The following is a 17,326-nucleotide window of genomic DNA, read 5'->3' as shown; positions in this document are numbered from 1 at the left end:
AGTTAAATTTGGCTGTAGGGAGATGATATTTGCAACAAAGATAATAATGTATTTGTACCTGGAATATAAACAATATGAAAGAAAACTTCTTTGAAAACAGCCGAGAAAAGCATAGGCAGAGGCAATTTAATCTTCAGCTTAGCAAAAAACATGCCGATAAGGATGTTGGGACCCGCTTAAGCATCATTGAAGGAAGTATGAACTGGTGCAGCTGTTCTGAAGAACAATGTTAGCGAGACTGAGAAAGCTCAAGTCCTATGATGCTAAAATTTCTACTCCTGGATAACACAGACCCAGAAAACTTCTGATCAAGTACCAAAAATTATATACAAAATGGCATTTATTATATACACAAAAAAAATGGAATAAACTAAAAGTGCAACAAAATGTAAATAAAAGCTCAGTGAATTAACACATGAGTTAATGATTATGGAAAACTAACAACTGAAAAGAATATGCAAAAGGTAAACGAGTTAAAGAGAGGGTCACAAAACTGAAAAACGGCCAACACAGACAGATGTTGAGATCTTATATGACAGAAGAAATTGTAGACAGAAGAAAAATCATGTAGTCAGTATATTACAGGCCAAAACCAATGAAATATCATATAATAATCTACTCTGTAATATAAGAACCACATAGTGAACTGGAATGTTAATCTGTTTTAAGAATAAGTTTAATATTACACCATAAATGGGAAATTAGTTATCCAGATGTTTTATAATTCAGGTTTAAAAGTTGTCATTGGGGAGATCAATAAAAATGGCAGAATAAGGAATTCCAAAATTATCAGAATAAATATTTCCAGAACTCAAACTCAAAATTAACCAAATACAGTAATCCAGAAAACATTCATTCAAGAAAAACAGCTGGATCTGGTTTATGGGTTGATTGTGTCCTCCCTCTCTTATTAATATGCTGAAGTTCTAATCTCCAGTACCTCAGAATAGAAATTTATTTGGAAATAGTTTTTACTGAGGACGTCGGGTTAAAATGAAGTCATCAGACTAGGTCCAAATACAGTATTACTGAGGTTCTTATAAAAGGGGGAAATTTGGAAACAGACAAATACAGAGAAAAGAGGACACAGAGTCACAGGGAAAAGATGGCAATCTAAAGGCCAAAGACAAGTATCGGGAACAGATCCTTTCTTCAAAGCCTTCAGAAGAAACCAGCCCTGCCAAGACTTTGATTTGTATTTCTAGCCTCTAGAACTGTAAGACAATGATTTCTATTATTTAAGCCACGCTGTCTGTGGTTCTTTTGTTACAGCATCCCTAAGGAACTAATGCAATCAGTAGGAACAGTGAGTTTGTAGCATCTTTACTTGCCTGATTCCCAGGCCTCCGTCCCCAGCTCTGCAGTAAGGAGCCTTGACAATCAGCAGTCTACAATCACAGTGAGAACCAGCGGCCTGGCAGCCAATGATGGGGGTAGGCATGGTTAGAATGCCTTCAAAGCCTCCTTCCCAGAGTACTGTCAGTATGTGACCTGTGAGTCAATATCCAGAAGATCTCACTTTAAAGGCTGTCCATACTTGATCTGACTTGGACTTTGCCTACTGCAAAAATGTCTTTCCCCAAAATAACTCATTAGAAACAATTAGAGGCCCTCATTTAACTTTGTGACTGCCTGCTGATATAGTGAATAACAAATGGGGAAAACAATAGCCTAACCAAAAACCTTAAGAGGAAAAGCTGGGGAATGGCATGTCCACAGGAACTGAATTGTTCTGAACATTCCTAAAAAAAATACCAGACCACACGCAGGTAAAGGACTGTGTGCATGCCCAGGACAATCTGTATGCTCGGTAAAGATGAAGAGGCCTTAAGTTCTCATCTTTGGCTGAAATTGAGGTTCTGCAACAGCATAAAGTGAAAGATAAGGTAGACTGGCCAACTATCTAAAAGGTATGCTACAATATGCACAAAGACAACCTCAGCAAAGGCTAGGAGACTAACTGGTTCAAGATGTTTACTGAAAACTCTGTCCAATCAGTAGCCTAACTAAGCTAATTAAGCAGAGACTTCAGTGGCTATGTGATAAAGAATATACAACTTAGAGAATTAGTTTAGAAAGTAGCTGAACGAATACACAGTATCAGCAAACAGCAACAACATCACACCCTGGGAAGCAGAATCTTATTTTCAGTGTTGCTATGTTATATTATCGTAAATGTCAAGTTTTCAACTAAAAATATGAGACATGCAGAAAACCAAGAAAATACGGCCATATGCATGAAAAAAGGCAGCCCACTGAAACAGACTCCAAGGAAGGCCAAATGTTAGAGGAAGACCAAATACTGGACTTACTGGATAAAGATTTTAATTTACATATTTTATATTTTATCAAAGAAAACCATGTCTAAAGTAATAAAAATGTATGATATTCCAAATAGGAAAGATCAGTAAAGATATAAAAATTATTTATTAATAAACTGTAGATTAAAAAGTACAATAACTGAAATGAGAAATTAACTAGAAGAAATCAGTAGCAAACTGAGAAGGCAGAAGAATCAGCACACTTGAAGACAGGTCAACATGGGATTATCCAGTCTGAGAAAAAGAAGAAAAAAAGAACAAAGATCAGTAATTCAGAGACCTGTGAAAAACCATCAAGCATATCAATATATGCATAATCACAGACCCAAAAGACGGAAAAGAGATAAAAAGAATTTTTTAAAAATAATGGCAAAAATCCCAAATTTGATTGAAAACATGAATCCACATATCCAAGAATCTCAATTAACTCCAACTATGATAAACTAAAGGAAATCCATAGCCAGGCACATCATAATCAAACTGATAAAATCCATAAACAAGGAGATAATCTTGAAAGTAGCAAGAAAGAAGCAACTCATCACACACAAGTAACCTTTAATAGTTTATTTCTCATAAAAAAAAAAGTCATAATGAAATGGAAAGTCTGAATAGTCCTAAAAGGAGTAATTAAATTGGTAATCAAGAAACCTCCCACAAAGAAAAGTCCAGCAACAAATGAATTCACTGGTGAATTTTACCAAACAATTAACAGAACTAACAACGATCCTTCACAAACTCTTCCAAAAGATAAAAGAGAACGTAATACATACCAACTTGTTCTATGAAGCCAGTATTACCTTAAAACCAAAATCAAAGGCATCACAAGAAATTTACAGATCAATTTTACTAACAAACATAACCATAAAAAATCCTAAAAATACTAGCAACCAATCCAGCAACATAAGAAAGGATTATACACAATAATCAACTGGAATTTATCCCAGGAAGGCAAACCAAGTTCAAAATACAAAAATCAATGTGATACATTATATTAAGAGGATAAAGAACAAAAAACACATTATCATCACCATAGATATAGAAAAATCATTTAGCAAAATCCAACCCCTTTCACAATAAAAGTACTCAACAAACTAGGGATTAAAGGGAACTCCCTAAACCTGATAAAGAACAACTACAAAAAACCCACAGTTAACATCATAATGTTGAAAACTAATATCAGTTTTATACAATATCAATGAAAATATGAATTGTTTCTAGCAATATGAAAATATCAATTGTGTTTCTATATGTTAGCAATGAACATTCCAAAAACTAACTAAATAAAACCATTCCATTTACAACAGCATTGAAAATAATAAAATATTTAGGAGTAAATTTAACAGAAGAAATGTAACACTTGTATACTGAAAACTACAAAATATAATTGAGGGAAATTAAAGATTAAATAAATGGAAATAATGGAAAGACATCCCAAGTTCATTAATTGGAAGACTTAATATTGTTAAGGTGACAATATGCCTAAAATTGATCTACAGATTCATTGAAATTTCTGTTAAAATCTCAACAGACTGTTTTGCAGGAATTGACAAGTTGATTCTAGAATTAATATAGAATTGCAAAGGACCCAGAGAAGACAAAGCAATCTTGAAAAGAACAAATTTGAAGGACTCACACTTATTGATTTGAAAACTTATTATAAGCAACAATAATCAAGATAGCAAAAGTATCGGCGTAAGAATAGATATAGAAATCAATGGTATAGAATTTAAAGTCCAACAATAAACCCATACATCTGGGGCCAGTTGCTTTTCAATATGTACCAAGCCAATTCAAAAGAGAAAGAATAATCTCTTCAATAAATGGTGATAAAACAACTGGATAGCCATGTGCTAAAGAATGACTTTGACCTCTACCTTGCACCATACGCAAAAATTAACTCAAAATAGATCAGAGGCCTAAATATCAGAGTTAAAACTGCAACACTCTTATAAAGAAACATAGGAATAACACTTTGGGACCAATCATTAGGCAATCATTTCTTAGACATAACTGAAGCACCTGCACCAAACCAAAAATAGAAATTAGACTTCTTTATCAAAGTTTAAAACATAGGCTTCAAAGAACACATAGAGAAACTGAAAACACAATCCACAGAATGGGAAAAATATTTGCAAATCATGTATCTGGTATGAAGAATATATAAAGAACTTTACAATTCAACAACAAAACAAAAACCACCCAATTTTTAAATTTATTTCTGAGATGGAGTCTCGCTCTGTCACCCAGGCTGCAGTACAGTGGCGTGATCTTGGCTTACTGCAGCCTCCACCTCCCGACTTCAAGTGATTCTCCTGCCTTCAGCCTCCCAAGTAGCTGGGATTACAGGTGCACACCAACACACCCAGCTAATTTTTTGTACTTTTAGTAGAAACAGGGTTTTACCATGTTGGTCAGGCTGGTCTCAAACTCCTGACTTTGTGATCTGCCTGCCTCCGTCTCCCAAAGTGCTGGGATTACAGGCATGAGTCACCACGCCCAGCCGAAAATCACCCAATTTAAAAATGCACAAGGGACTTGAATAGGCATTTCTGCAAATGACATATCTATATAGTCAAAAAACACATGAAGAGTTACAACGTCATTAGAGAAATGCAAATCAAAATCACAATGATACCAGTTTACACATACTAAGATAGGTATAAAAAAAGAAGATGAACAACAATAACAATGTTTAGTGTTTGGAAAATTTGAACCCTTATACATTGCTGATGTGAAAGTAAAATAACTCAAGTTTTTAAAAAAATAGTTTGGCAGCTCCTCAAAATAGTAAACATAGAGTTACCATATGTCCCATATGTACTGTTAGGTAAAGAAATGAGTATTATTACACCCTAAAAAGGAATGAAGTATTGATGCACTCTATAATATGGCTGAACCTCAAAAACACCATACTTAGTGAAAGATACAAAATGGCACACTGTATATGATTCCATTTATATGAAATTTCCAGACGAGGCAAACCTACAGAGATGGAAAGGAGATCAGTGATTTCCAGGGCTGAAGAATGATTGCATAATGGATTAGGTCTTTCTTTTTGGGGTGATGAAAATGTTGTAAAATTAGATAGGGGTAATGGTTGCCCAATCTTGTCAATATACTAAAAGCACCTGAATTGTGCACTTAAAAGGAAGAATTTTATGGCATGTGAATTTGCCACAACTTTAAAAAACACCGAAACAAGTTGTAGTTGCTATATTTCATGTGATGACTGCAAATCTTTGAATCCAAAATACGTCTGATTTGTATTACCATATTTGTACTACACACATTTAATATTACAGCTAATTATTATATAATAAAAATCCAGTACAGGCAACTTTAGATAACTTTTAGAAATAATTATTCTTGCGGGGAGAGAGATCCAAGATGGCTGATCACTAGCAGCTCAGGATTGTAGCTCCCAGCGAAAGCGCAAAGAACAAGAGGACACCACACCTTCACATGAATTCTTGTTGCTCACGCACCAGGAGATTCCCAGCGGAGGAGCCCCACGGGTCGCCAGCGTGACTCTTGTGGCCGGCGAGGCGGTTTTGCCAGCGCCTTGGAGCGTTGGTTCTTGGTGCAGAGTCAGAAAAGCACCATCAGTCTTAACGCTGCTGATTTAGTCGGGGCAGTGGATTGCTCAGATTTCGGCGCTGAGAATCAGTAAGTTGGACGTCCACTCAGAAACCCAATTACAAAGACGGTAATTATAAAGACCACAGATGGATAAATCTACAACGAAGGGAAGAAAACAGCCAAAAAAGGCTGAGAATACCCAAGATCAGAAAGCCTCTCCCGCAGGAGGGGATCACAGTTCCTCATCAGCAACGGAACAAGGCTTGATGGAGAACGAGTGTGTTCCAATTACAGAAGCGGGCTTCAAAATGTGGATAATGAGAAACTTCTGTGAATTGAAAGAACTTGTTTTAACCCAATCCAAAGAAACTAAGAACTTTGAAAAAAGATTTGACGAAATGTCAATAAGAATACACAATTTAGAGAGGAATATAAGTGAATTGATGGAGCTGAAAAACACAATACGAGAACTTCGTGAAGTATGCACAAGTTTTAACAGCCAAATTGATCAAGCAGAAGAAAGGATATCAGAGGTCGAAGACCAACTCAATGAAATAAAACTAGAAGACAAGATTAGAGAAAAAAGGATAAAAAGGAACGAGCAAAGTCTCCGAGAAATATGGGACTATGTGAAAAGACCTAATCTATGCTTGATAGGTGTACCTGAATGTGACGAAGAGAATGAATCCAAGCTGGAAAATACGCTTCAGGACATTATTCAGGAAAATTTTCCCAACCTAGTAAGGCAGGATAATATTCAACTCCAGGTAATACAGAGAATACCACAGAGATATTCCTCAAGAAGAGCAAATCCAAGGCACATAATCGTCAGATTCACCAGGGTTGAAATGAAGGAGAAAATACTAAGGGCAGCCAGAGAGAAAGGTCAGGTTACCCACAAAGGGAAGCCTATCAGACTTAACAGCAGATCTCTCAGCAGAAACCCTACAAGCCAGAAGAGAGTGGGGACCAATATTCAACATCCTTAAAGAAAACAACTTTCAACCCAGAATTTCACATCCAGTCAAACTAAGCTTCGCAAGTGAAGGAAAAACAGAGATTTCATCACCACCAGGCCTGCTTTACAAGAGCTTCTGAAAGAACCACTACACATAGAAAGGAACAAACAGTATCAGCCTTTCTAAAAAAAATACCAAAAAGAGCATCAATATAATGAAGAATTTACATCAACTAATGGGCAAAATAGCCAGCTAATATTAAATGGCAGTATTAAACTCACATATATTACTATTAATTCTAAATTGAAATTGACTAAATCCCCCAATCCAAAGACAGACAGGCAATTTGAATAAAAAACTAAAACCCATCAGTATGCTGCATCCAGACCCATCTCACATTCAAGGATACACAAAGACTCAAAACAAGGGATGGAGAAGGATTTACCAACCAAACAGAGAGCTAAAACAAATAAATAAAAAGTAGAAGTTACAATTAAGCAACAAAGATCAAAAGAAGCAAAGAAGGACATTATATAATGATAACAGGATCAATGCAACAACAAGAAGAGCTAAAGATCCTAAATATATATGCACCCAATACAGGAATACGCAGACATACAAGACTTATAAAGAGACTTAGACTCCCACATAATAATACTGGGAGACTTCAACATTAATATTAGACAGATCAATGAGACAGAAAATTAACAGTGATATCCAGGACTTGAACTCAGATCTGGAACAAGTAAATGTAATTAACATTTACAGAACTCTCCACTTTAAATACACAAAATACACACTCTTATCAGTAGTACCACATCATATCAACTTAGAAGTTTAAACGAAATGTTGGTTGGCTCCTTGTTTGTTATTCTCTTCCCTCATTTTCTTTTATGTCTCCATTATTAAGGACAATTATAGGCATACCCATATTTAGATTGCATTCTAGCCCGGGCAATAAAGCAATACCCCCATCCTCTCTCCCTCTTCCTTTCTCTTTCTTCCTCTTCTTTATTCTTTTTCTTATTAAAAAAAATAAAAAGAAAAAAAAGTAATTATTCTTGGTACACTTAAGCAGTTACAGCTACAGTATTATAACTGGATGAGTCTAGCCATATGCAAACAACTTTAATCTACTTCTGTAGAAAGAAAAGGGCCTTAGGAGACTAGGATAACTGAAGAACATTAGCCTTTTGGACAAGTCTGATAACATTTAAGCAAATGCTAACAACTTTTTTTAAATTAGTGAAAATATATTTATGAATACCTGGAAAATTTGTTGATCCCACTATTTTCACTGAATCTTTGGTCAAGCGAAAACTTCTCGGTAATCGAACCAAATATCCAACTATCAAACAAAAGATCAACAATTTGTCTCATTAGATATTCAAAAATATTCAAGTACAGTATCACAGTATCTTTGGTCTTAGTTGAAGGGGAGAGCCATAATTCAGTCTCCTCTGACAGTTATCATCACTATTCCAACTCTAGTCCCCTGATACTATCTTATAATCTACCTATTGCTTCTCCCTCTATCTCACCTTTTTCTAAATCCATTTAGAATACTCTCTACATTAAAAGTTCAAATCTCCCATCATTCAAGACCCAAATTACAAGTCCCTTCTCCTTCAAACCTCCTGTTTATCCTTAGCACTTCTTACCTGCCACAGTATACCACCAGCATCTTTTTAAATACGTAGCACTCATTCTGCATTGCACTACAGTACAATAGTTCTTTTTTTTAAATTTCCATAGGTTTTGCCAGAACAGGTGGTATTTGGTTAAATTCTTTAGTGAGGATTTTTGAGATTTGGTGCACCCATCACATAATATACACTAAACCCAATTTGTAGCCTTTTATCCCTTACCCCCTTTCCACCATTTTCCCCACACCCAAGGCCCCAAAGACCATTGTATCATTCTTATGCTTTTGCATCCTCCTAGCTTAGTTCCCACTTATAAATGAGAATATATGATGTTTGGTGTTCCATTCCTGATTCACTTCACTTAGAATAATAGTCTCCAATCCCATCCAGGTTGCTGCAAGTGCCAGTAATTCACTCCTTTTTATAGTTGAGTAGTATTCCATCATATATATATATATATATATATATATATATATATATATGTGTGTGTGTGTGTATATATATACACACACACACACACACACACACACACACACACACATATACACGACAGTTTCTTTATCCACTTGTTGACCGATGTGCATTTGGGCTGGTTCCATGTTTTTGCAATTGCGAATTTTGCTGCTATAAACATGTGTGCATGTATCTTTTTCATATAATGACTTATTTTCCTATGGGTAGATACCCAATGGTTGGATTGCTGGATCCAGTGGTAGTTCTACTTTCAGTTCTTTAAAGACTCTCCACAATTTTCCATAGTGGTTGTACTAGTTTACATTCCTACTAGCAGTGTATAGTGTTCCCTTTTCACTGCATCCACACCAACATCTATTATTTTTTTATTATGGCCATTCTTGCAGGAGTAAGGTGATATCACATCGTGGTTTTGATTTGCATTCCCCTGATAATTAGCGATGTTGAGCATTTTGTCATATGATTCTTGCCAATTTGTATATCTTCTTTTGAGAATTGTCTATTCATGTCCTTAGCTCATTTTTTTTATGGGATTGTTTGTTTTTCTTGCTAATTTGTTTGAGTTCCTTGTAGATTCTGGATGTTAGTCCTTCATCAGATGTATAGATGGTGAAGATTTTCTCCCATCCTGTGGGTTGCCTATACTCTACTGACTGTTCCTTTTGCCTTGCAAAAGCTCTTTAGTTTAATTAAGTCCAATCTATTTGTCTTTGTTTTTGTTGCATTTGCTTTGTGTTCTTGGTCATGAAATCTTTGCCTAAATGGGTTGGTTAATAGGAAAGCCACATGCTGAAGAATGAAACTGGATCCTCATCTTTCATCTTATATAAAAATAAACTCAAGATGGATCAAGGACTTAAATCTAAGATCTGAAACTATAAAAATTGTAGAAGATAACCTCAGAAAAACCCTTCTAGACACTGGCTTACATTTTACTGTAACTCTTGATGCACACATATCATTTTCCTTATTAGATCACATGCTCCAATGATAACGGGATCAATGTTTATGTTAACTTATCAAGAATCAGTATCAAATACTATACCTTGCACATAGTAAACATTAAGTACTGTGAAATTTATTTTGATAGTCTTCATTGCTAAATGAGCAAATGTGATGGGCATAATGGTGTGAGGGGCAGTATAAAAATGCAATTAAGCATTATACCCAAATAGCCTTCAGCAGACACGAATAGTAAAGTGCGAAGAAAAGGATGTGGTATTCAAAGCCAGAGGACATGAGTTTAAATCCTAATACTGCCACTTACTGGTTTTAGGAAAATCACTTTAAACTCCAGGAGCTTTAGTTTTCTCATATGCAAATGGAACTAATAATAATTCTATCCTTATAGCTACTGTACAAAATGAGAATACTGTACAAATGAGAATACTGTACAAATTGTAAAATGCTATATAAGAGGCCTTCACTTTTCATCACTTACGTATTAAGATACTAACTGCTTATTCTATTTCTTATACCTCATAGGTCTAATCTCATTATTGAATCAAAAGATCGCCAGGTAAAATTCTAAAATAAAAACACTTTTTCACACCTACTACACAGCCATGAATCATATCCGAGGAGCATCTTTCTCCTACATGGCAATGGATGGCTATCGGCTATTCACTTACTCTTTGGATTCCTGATGCCTGGACTTTGATCTTTAAATCTCTAGTCACTCCATATATTTCCTCTCTCCTCCCCCATCCCCTGCCTACCCCCACATTCCTTTTACATTTATATTCTTGGAGGACTTCTTTTTATCATTATTCCTTATTTGAACAACTTTTTTTTCAATTGAAGCAAATCCCTGTGATTTTATCAATTCTGGGAGATATTCTGAGTCCAGAATTTGAACACAAAATAATGCAGCCAAAAACCTTTCTAGTTAAGTAACAGTTCAATTAAACTTTCACTTCCTTCTTCAGTGTTTGCTCATAGTACCTTAAAGGTATTTTTCAAACAGTATAGGAAAGTATGTCAATTCTTCAGGGGTCATTTTAAAATCGGAGTATTTCCTATATTTTACAGCTAAAACCAATAGATGGCGCTCCACCATCACGGATAAATCCAAAGCGGCAGGTTGCCTATTCACTTTGAAATACGCTGAACACATCATTACAGAGTTCACACACTGAAATGCAAACCTGGCAGATGACCCACGGGCTCATCGGGGAGTTTATTAACAAAGCAGTTTAATTTTAAAACCTCAACTGTGGGTGATGTCGTCATGTAGCTAGACCTTAATTTCCCGTCATTCCCTTCTCTATGCAAACACAGAGTGCCTCTGAACGCCTTCCATACAAAACAAACTCTCCTTATCTCCTTTAGTGAGCCAGGTGTCGCTACACAAACCGGATGCACGTGACACAAGAAAAGGCAAATTCGAAGAGGGAGGGGAGCTGCGGCTGTTCCTGCCGAGCAGGCCGGGCGGCGCGGACCCTCACCTGATGCGGGCACCCGCACGAGGAAGGCAGAAAGAAAGAGGAGGACGGCGGCCCGAGAGAGCGGGGAGCCGGCGGCCCGGGTCCGCCGCCTGCCCCGCCGCGCCCGGCCGGGGGCCGAGGCCTCCATCCACACGCCGCCGTCGCCTGCCCACAGTCCGTGCCTAAGGTCGTTAGGCGACGCGCGCCCACCTCCGCCGGAAGTTGGCGGGCGGAGTACCGGAACGACGGACCTGATGGACGTACTCCCACTTCCGGCGGGGCGGCGGGCTGGGGGTCGGTGTGTGCCTCCGCTTGCCTGCCGTTCTGTGCGTACCCCGGGCCCTCAGGACAGCTCGAAGATCGTAGAGCTGAGAGAGCCATGGGGGATCCCAGCGCCTGTGCCTTTCCCTTGGTGTGGCATCTGTGATCAGAAGGAAGCTCTTTCTATATGCCGGGTGGTCGTGTGGGGCCCAGTTTCGAACAACAGATAGGGAGAATGCGTGAGTTCAGACGTGTACGGCCCTCGTGGATTGATGTGATCTACTGATGTCAGCAGCTGGTATTTTATGGATGTGTGGAACTTAATTGGGAAATAAATGCAATACACACTTAGTAGGAATTAAAGGTAAGGCCTTTAGGCTAAGGAAGAAGCTTGATGGAAGAACGAGGAAACGACCACAGATGAAATTTACTTTCTAAAATACTCAGACTGGAAGATCATCTTATAGTATCACCTAAATACAGCAAAATATATATAAAACCATCGATCCTGTGGGGGAGACCAGAATGTACCTTCTCCCGTGTGAAGGATTGCTGCGCTGAAGACAAGAAGCAGCAGATGCAGGAAAGCTGTCCACCTTGCCTCTTTTTACCTAGAAGCAAGACATAGATTTAGAAAGACAAAAGTTATCCTGCCCCGCTCCTTTACCAGGGAAAACAAAGGTTAACCACTGAAGACAGCTTCAGACCCTCAATAGCCATGAAATGATATCAGAGGAATTAATATTAACTTTTTTTTTCTTTGAGACTGAGTCTTGCTTTGTCGCCCAGACTGCAGTGCAGAGGCACGATATCGGCTCACTGCAACCTCTGCCTCCCGGGTTCAAGTGATCCTCTGCCTCAGCCTCCAGAGTAGTTGGGATTACAGGTGCCCACCACCACGCTTGGCTAATTTTTGTATTTTTAGTAGAGACGGGGTTTCACCATCTTGGCCAGGCTGGTCTTGAACTCCTAACCTCATGATCTACCCATCTTGGCCTTCCAAAATGCTGGGATTACAGGCGTGAGCCATTGCGCCCAGCCAACTTTTTTTTTTTTTTTTTAACTATTTTTTGCCTGTGATTTGTTTGCTTAGTCCAAGTTGCTGCCTGCAGAGACTCAAAGTCCTTTTCCTTTCTCACATCTCTAAAAATTTCCTAGTCTTTGTTGAAGATGCTATACAAGCTGGAATTCAAGGACATTTCTTTGAGAACTTCTCATTTTCTGGGTGTTCCTCATATATAAATGAAATATGTTAATAAACTTACATTTTTCTCTTGTTAATCAGTCTCTCGTAAAGGATCTATTCTAAGTACAAACTTGTGGGGATTATTATTGTCCCATACACAACCTAAGAGGCCATTTATAGCAAGAATTTGTTTTAGAGGAATTGAAAGAGACACCTGCCTCTGTTTTTCTGCTGCTAGAAGGATTTACTTAATGGGCTTAATGGGAGCAGAGCTGTGATAGAAATAAATCTTAAGCAGTTGGTGCAAATACGTTGAAGAATGAAGTTTGTGCAACTAAATATAGAATGCTTAATTACAAGTGAGTTATCACTTTTGATATGAAGAAATGAGTTACAATGGGTGAACTAAAAACTGTCACTTGATATGCTATGATCTGGATGAGGAATTTCAAACTGACAGGCTAACCACCTGATTTAATCTCCCCACCTGTTTAATAGTATATCTCAAAATTTTAAAGACTTTCAAAGGGGCATAGGCATTCTGATGATACCAAAGATATCAGCACCCTTGACAGCTGGCCTGATTAACAATTATGTGCCTGACTCTTAAAAGCTAGAATCTTGCCTCTTTTAACATATTTGCTGCAGTAAGGATGATGTGACCTTCTACCCCAAATTCTAATATTCAGATTTCCCCTTATGGAAGCTCATGCAAGGTGAAATTATCCAAGTAAACGAGCTTTTAAATGAACCAGTGTATTAGTGATTTAAATGATATTTTCTGTGTAGACAGCTGATACCCTATTGTGGTTTCCTAAAATGAGTTTAAAACTCTTACTGTTCTTACTCTGGACACCATACTAAATTTAAGGGAAGTAAAGGTAATTTAGGGCATGTAAAAGATTTACCTGTACTTTCACTATAATTTTCCATTTCTCTTAAAAATTGGATATATCCATTTGACTTTAGTGTAATACATGTTTATATTGTACAGCGCATTTAGATTTACATTTATTTTGACAGCAAGTGTTATATCTATAAATACTTAATTGTAGTCACATATATACTTTTAGAAAATACATTGTCACTGAATTCTCTGCTTTATTTACACTCCTTAAATTTTATATCCATAAAATACTAACTTATGGAAAATTTTAAAAATAAGTGAACACAGTTTTCCTGAGCACCGGGGAGAAAAGTATCATGGAAATATTAGTACCAAAGCTATTTTTGTTTTCTTACAAATTAAATTATGATGTACATAATAAATGGTTCAATGTGTTAAGAATTCTAGTTGTTGCCAAGCAACAAGGACTTTGCTTTTTTCTCCTTCTGTCCTGTTCCTTCATTGCCCTATTCTTCCTTTGGTGAAGGAAAAGGTTTACTTTAAAAAGGAAAACAAAATTATCTGCTAACATTTAGAAAGCTGAGTCAGTTTTGTACTAGTTTTAACTCAGACATTTAGCTATTGGAAATAGAGTTTGTATAGTTAAAAGAATTATCAGAAATACTTTATAGCAACCAAAAACTCTGAAGAGAAAGGCCATGGATGTAGAGATTCAGAACACACCTGGAAAGATAAGTATCTCTAAAAGGTCCATCCTTTTAGGAACTGTTGAGAATATAGATCACCCACACTATTGTGATCTCTTAAGAAAATTGAACATGCCTTTTGTGAAAGGTCTTGAGAACAGACATAACTATGGCAGATTTGAAAAGAAATGCAACCCTGCTTTTCTTAAATTTCACCCTTATCCCCCTTCAGTTTTGCCAGACTATCACTTACATTATCCTTATCCTCCACCATATGGGCCACATTATCCATTATTTCCACTTCGGGATGATGTGACCTTAGGTGATTCCTGTTCAGGGTTTATGAGTCCTGGTGGTGATGCTGATTTAAATCCTGGCATTGGCAGAACCATACCAACCCTAGTGGATTTTAGTGATGTGAAACCTCAGCATCGAGTTCCCAGACCAGGTACAGGATTTCAAACAACAATAAAAAGGCAAAAAATTCTATCAGAAGAACTGCAACAGAACAGAAGATGGAATTCCAGAGAAGTACCAGACATTTCTATCAGAGCAAGACTTGGAGGTAAATGAAGTGACATGAATTTTATGTGTTTTAAATACTTGAAGGAAGAGAGCATGGACATAAGAGTCAGTATGTAGGCAGTTAACAAGATGACAATCATCTGAAAAAGCTTTTTTAAAAAATTACAGATTGTAAGAAACAAAGGAATAATAAACCTTATAAACTTATTTGTAAATTTTTTTTAAAAAAAATAAGCATTAGTTGATTATGTGATCAACACAAAGTATATAACATTACTTATTCTAGATATATGGATAATCTTTTACCACAGGGGAATTTATGTATCACTTTGATAATTGTATAGAAATCCTCTGTATCTGTCTTTCTCCCTTGAAAGAATTAATTCACTGATGATTATGAAACTGTTAGTTTTAAGGGCTGAAATAAAATGGGAAAAATTTAAGCATTTGAAAGTAAATTTTTTGACTCTAATAAGAACAGAAGCTGAAATGAAGCAAACTCTGAATAAATAGCTCCACAGCCATGGAGGCAGGATTGATGACCCCTTACTGACATATGCACCATGTGGTTTCTCTGTAAGAACTTCTCTAAATGGTCACAGGCCTGGCCCAAAAAATGATGAGAAACACCTCCAAAGGAAAGCCATAGATACTATTTCCTGTATAAAAGCTGTCTGGCAGGCAGAAATGTAAAGAGATGAACATTTTTTAGCTTGCGAAAAGTGAAAGGCCAAATGCTATAGGAAGACTTTTAAAGCTTATTCCACAAAAATACAGGTTGAAGGAATGGTTTAGCAAAGCTAATATAGGGCTAAAAGGGTGTTAACGGACTGCACCAACAAGTAAGAACAAAGTATAGAGCTCATCTGTCCCAAGTATTTCACTGCCTGAATCAGTAAAACAGAGGAATTCAGAGAACAGGCACTTGACTCAGAATGTCTGGGCTTGAACTCTAGCAAAAGCTCAGTTGCTATATGACCCAGGACTAGTTACTATTCTCTTTATGCCTGTGTAACCTTACTTGTAAAACTCACCTAATAGTAATAATTCATAAAATAATAGTAAGGGCCATTTGCTGTAATTAATGTAAAAATACCTAAAATAAAGAATGTCAGATTGTAACAATTCTAAAATTTTCAATTTCTCCATACGTAAATTAGAAATAAATAGTACTTCTTTCATACATTTGTAAGAATCAAATGAATTAAGACTTGTAAAGTGCTTAGCAAAACAAATACAAGACAATCGCCAGTATGCCCAACTAAAACCCCAGCTAATATTGAATATCAACTTGCCAGCCATGTGAGTGAAGCCATTTTTCAGCCTTTGCAGCTATTGAACCTGACACCATGTAAAGAAGAATCACCTCCAACTATCTTCTGAATCCTGGGAGAGAATAAATGTTTGAGTTAAGCCACTAGGTTTTAGGGTTGTTTGTTTTGCAAACAGTAGATACTGAAACAGAGGAAAGGATATCCTCATACTGAGACTGAAATTTGGTGACTCTGAGGTGTAATTCATTGTCCAGAGTCCTTTCTTCTAGTCTGGCTTAATATTAGAATTCAACTTTTATTGTTTTCCTAATTTCCTCCTTTTTCAAAGCAGTTGTTTGAATGGCTCCAAATAAGATAGATACCACAAAATGCCCTCCTGTTGCTTTTGGCATGATAGACTTCTAGAGAATTTCCTTTGTCCAGCTGTGTCACAGACAGAATTATCCTCATAGTTCTCAACACTGAAATGATCATGGGACTCAGCATTCCATTCTCCCTTTGCTTAGGCCTCTCACTTGTGCCTGTGTTAGTTTTATCTTGCTGCTGTAACAAATTGACACAAACTTAGCAGCTTAAAGTGAAACCATTAATCATAGTTTTGTGGATCAGAAGTCGGGAATGTCATCTGGGTCTTCTGTTTAGAATCTAGGACAATAATAATAATGCCAAAATCAACCAGGCATGGTGGCTCATGCCTGTAATCCCAGCACTTTGGGAGGCTGAGGCGGGCAGATTATCTAAGGTTGGGAGTTCAAGATCAGCCTGGCCAACATGGTGAAACCCTGTCTTCTACTAAAATTACAAAAATTAGCCAGGTATGGTGGTATGTACTTGTAATCCCAGCTACTCGGGAAGCTGAGGCAGGAGAATTGTTTGAACCCAGGGGGTGGAGGTTGCAGCGAGCCAAGATCATGCCACTGCACTCCAGCCTGGGCAACAGAGTGAGACTGCATCTCAAAAATAAGTAAATAAAGCCAAAATCAAGGTGTTATATCGGTTCTTACCTAGAGGGTCTGGGGAAAAATCAACCTCTAAGCTCATTCAGATTGTTGCAGAATCCAGTTTCTTCCATAAAGTGTTTGTTTCCTCATTCACTGTCAGCGAGGGGACACTGCTCCTAGAGGCTACCCACATCCTTCTCA

The 17,326-nt window shown here is 37.1% G+C and overlaps 2 protein-coding genes across 5 annotated transcripts in view; one reads left to right on the top strand and one right to left on the bottom strand.

Moving 5' to 3' along the window:
* Positions 1–11,627, bottom strand: part of ZPBP (zona pellucida binding protein) — a 139,628-nt gene extending 128,001 nt beyond the window's left edge. For all 4 annotated transcript variants that reach the window (XM_074379704.1, XM_010341388.3, XM_074379702.1 and 1 more), the window contains exons 1-2: positions 11,427–11,627; positions 8,127–8,207 (exon numbers count right to left, since the gene is read on the bottom strand). In XM_074379704.1, the coding sequence (XP_074235805.1) occupies positions 8,127–8,207; positions 11,427–11,553 (208 nt within the window). In that variant the 5' untranslated portion in view covers positions 11,554–11,627. The remainder of the gene's footprint in view (positions 1–8,126; positions 8,208–11,426) is intronic.
* Positions 11,628–14,199: 2,572 nt separating this feature from the next.
* SPMIP7 (sperm microtubule inner protein 7) overlaps positions 14,200–17,326 on the top strand; it is a 52,978-nt gene continuing 49,851 nt past the window's right edge. The window contains exon 1 of the mRNA XM_003930804.2: positions 14,200–14,950. Within this exon, the coding sequence (XP_003930853.1) occupies positions 14,398–14,950 (553 nt within the window). The 5' untranslated portion in view covers positions 14,200–14,397. The remainder of the gene's footprint in view (positions 14,951–17,326) is intronic.

The sequence above is a fragment of the Saimiri boliviensis genome, chromosome 10, assembly GCF_048565385.1.
Source record: "Saimiri boliviensis isolate mSaiBol1 chromosome 10, mSaiBol1.pri, whole genome shotgun sequence".
NCBI lineage: Eukaryota > Metazoa > Chordata > Mammalia > Primates > Cebidae > Saimiri > Saimiri boliviensis.
Note: the sequence above shows the minus strand (reverse complement) of the source record. Positions and strands in the feature narration are given on the sequence as shown.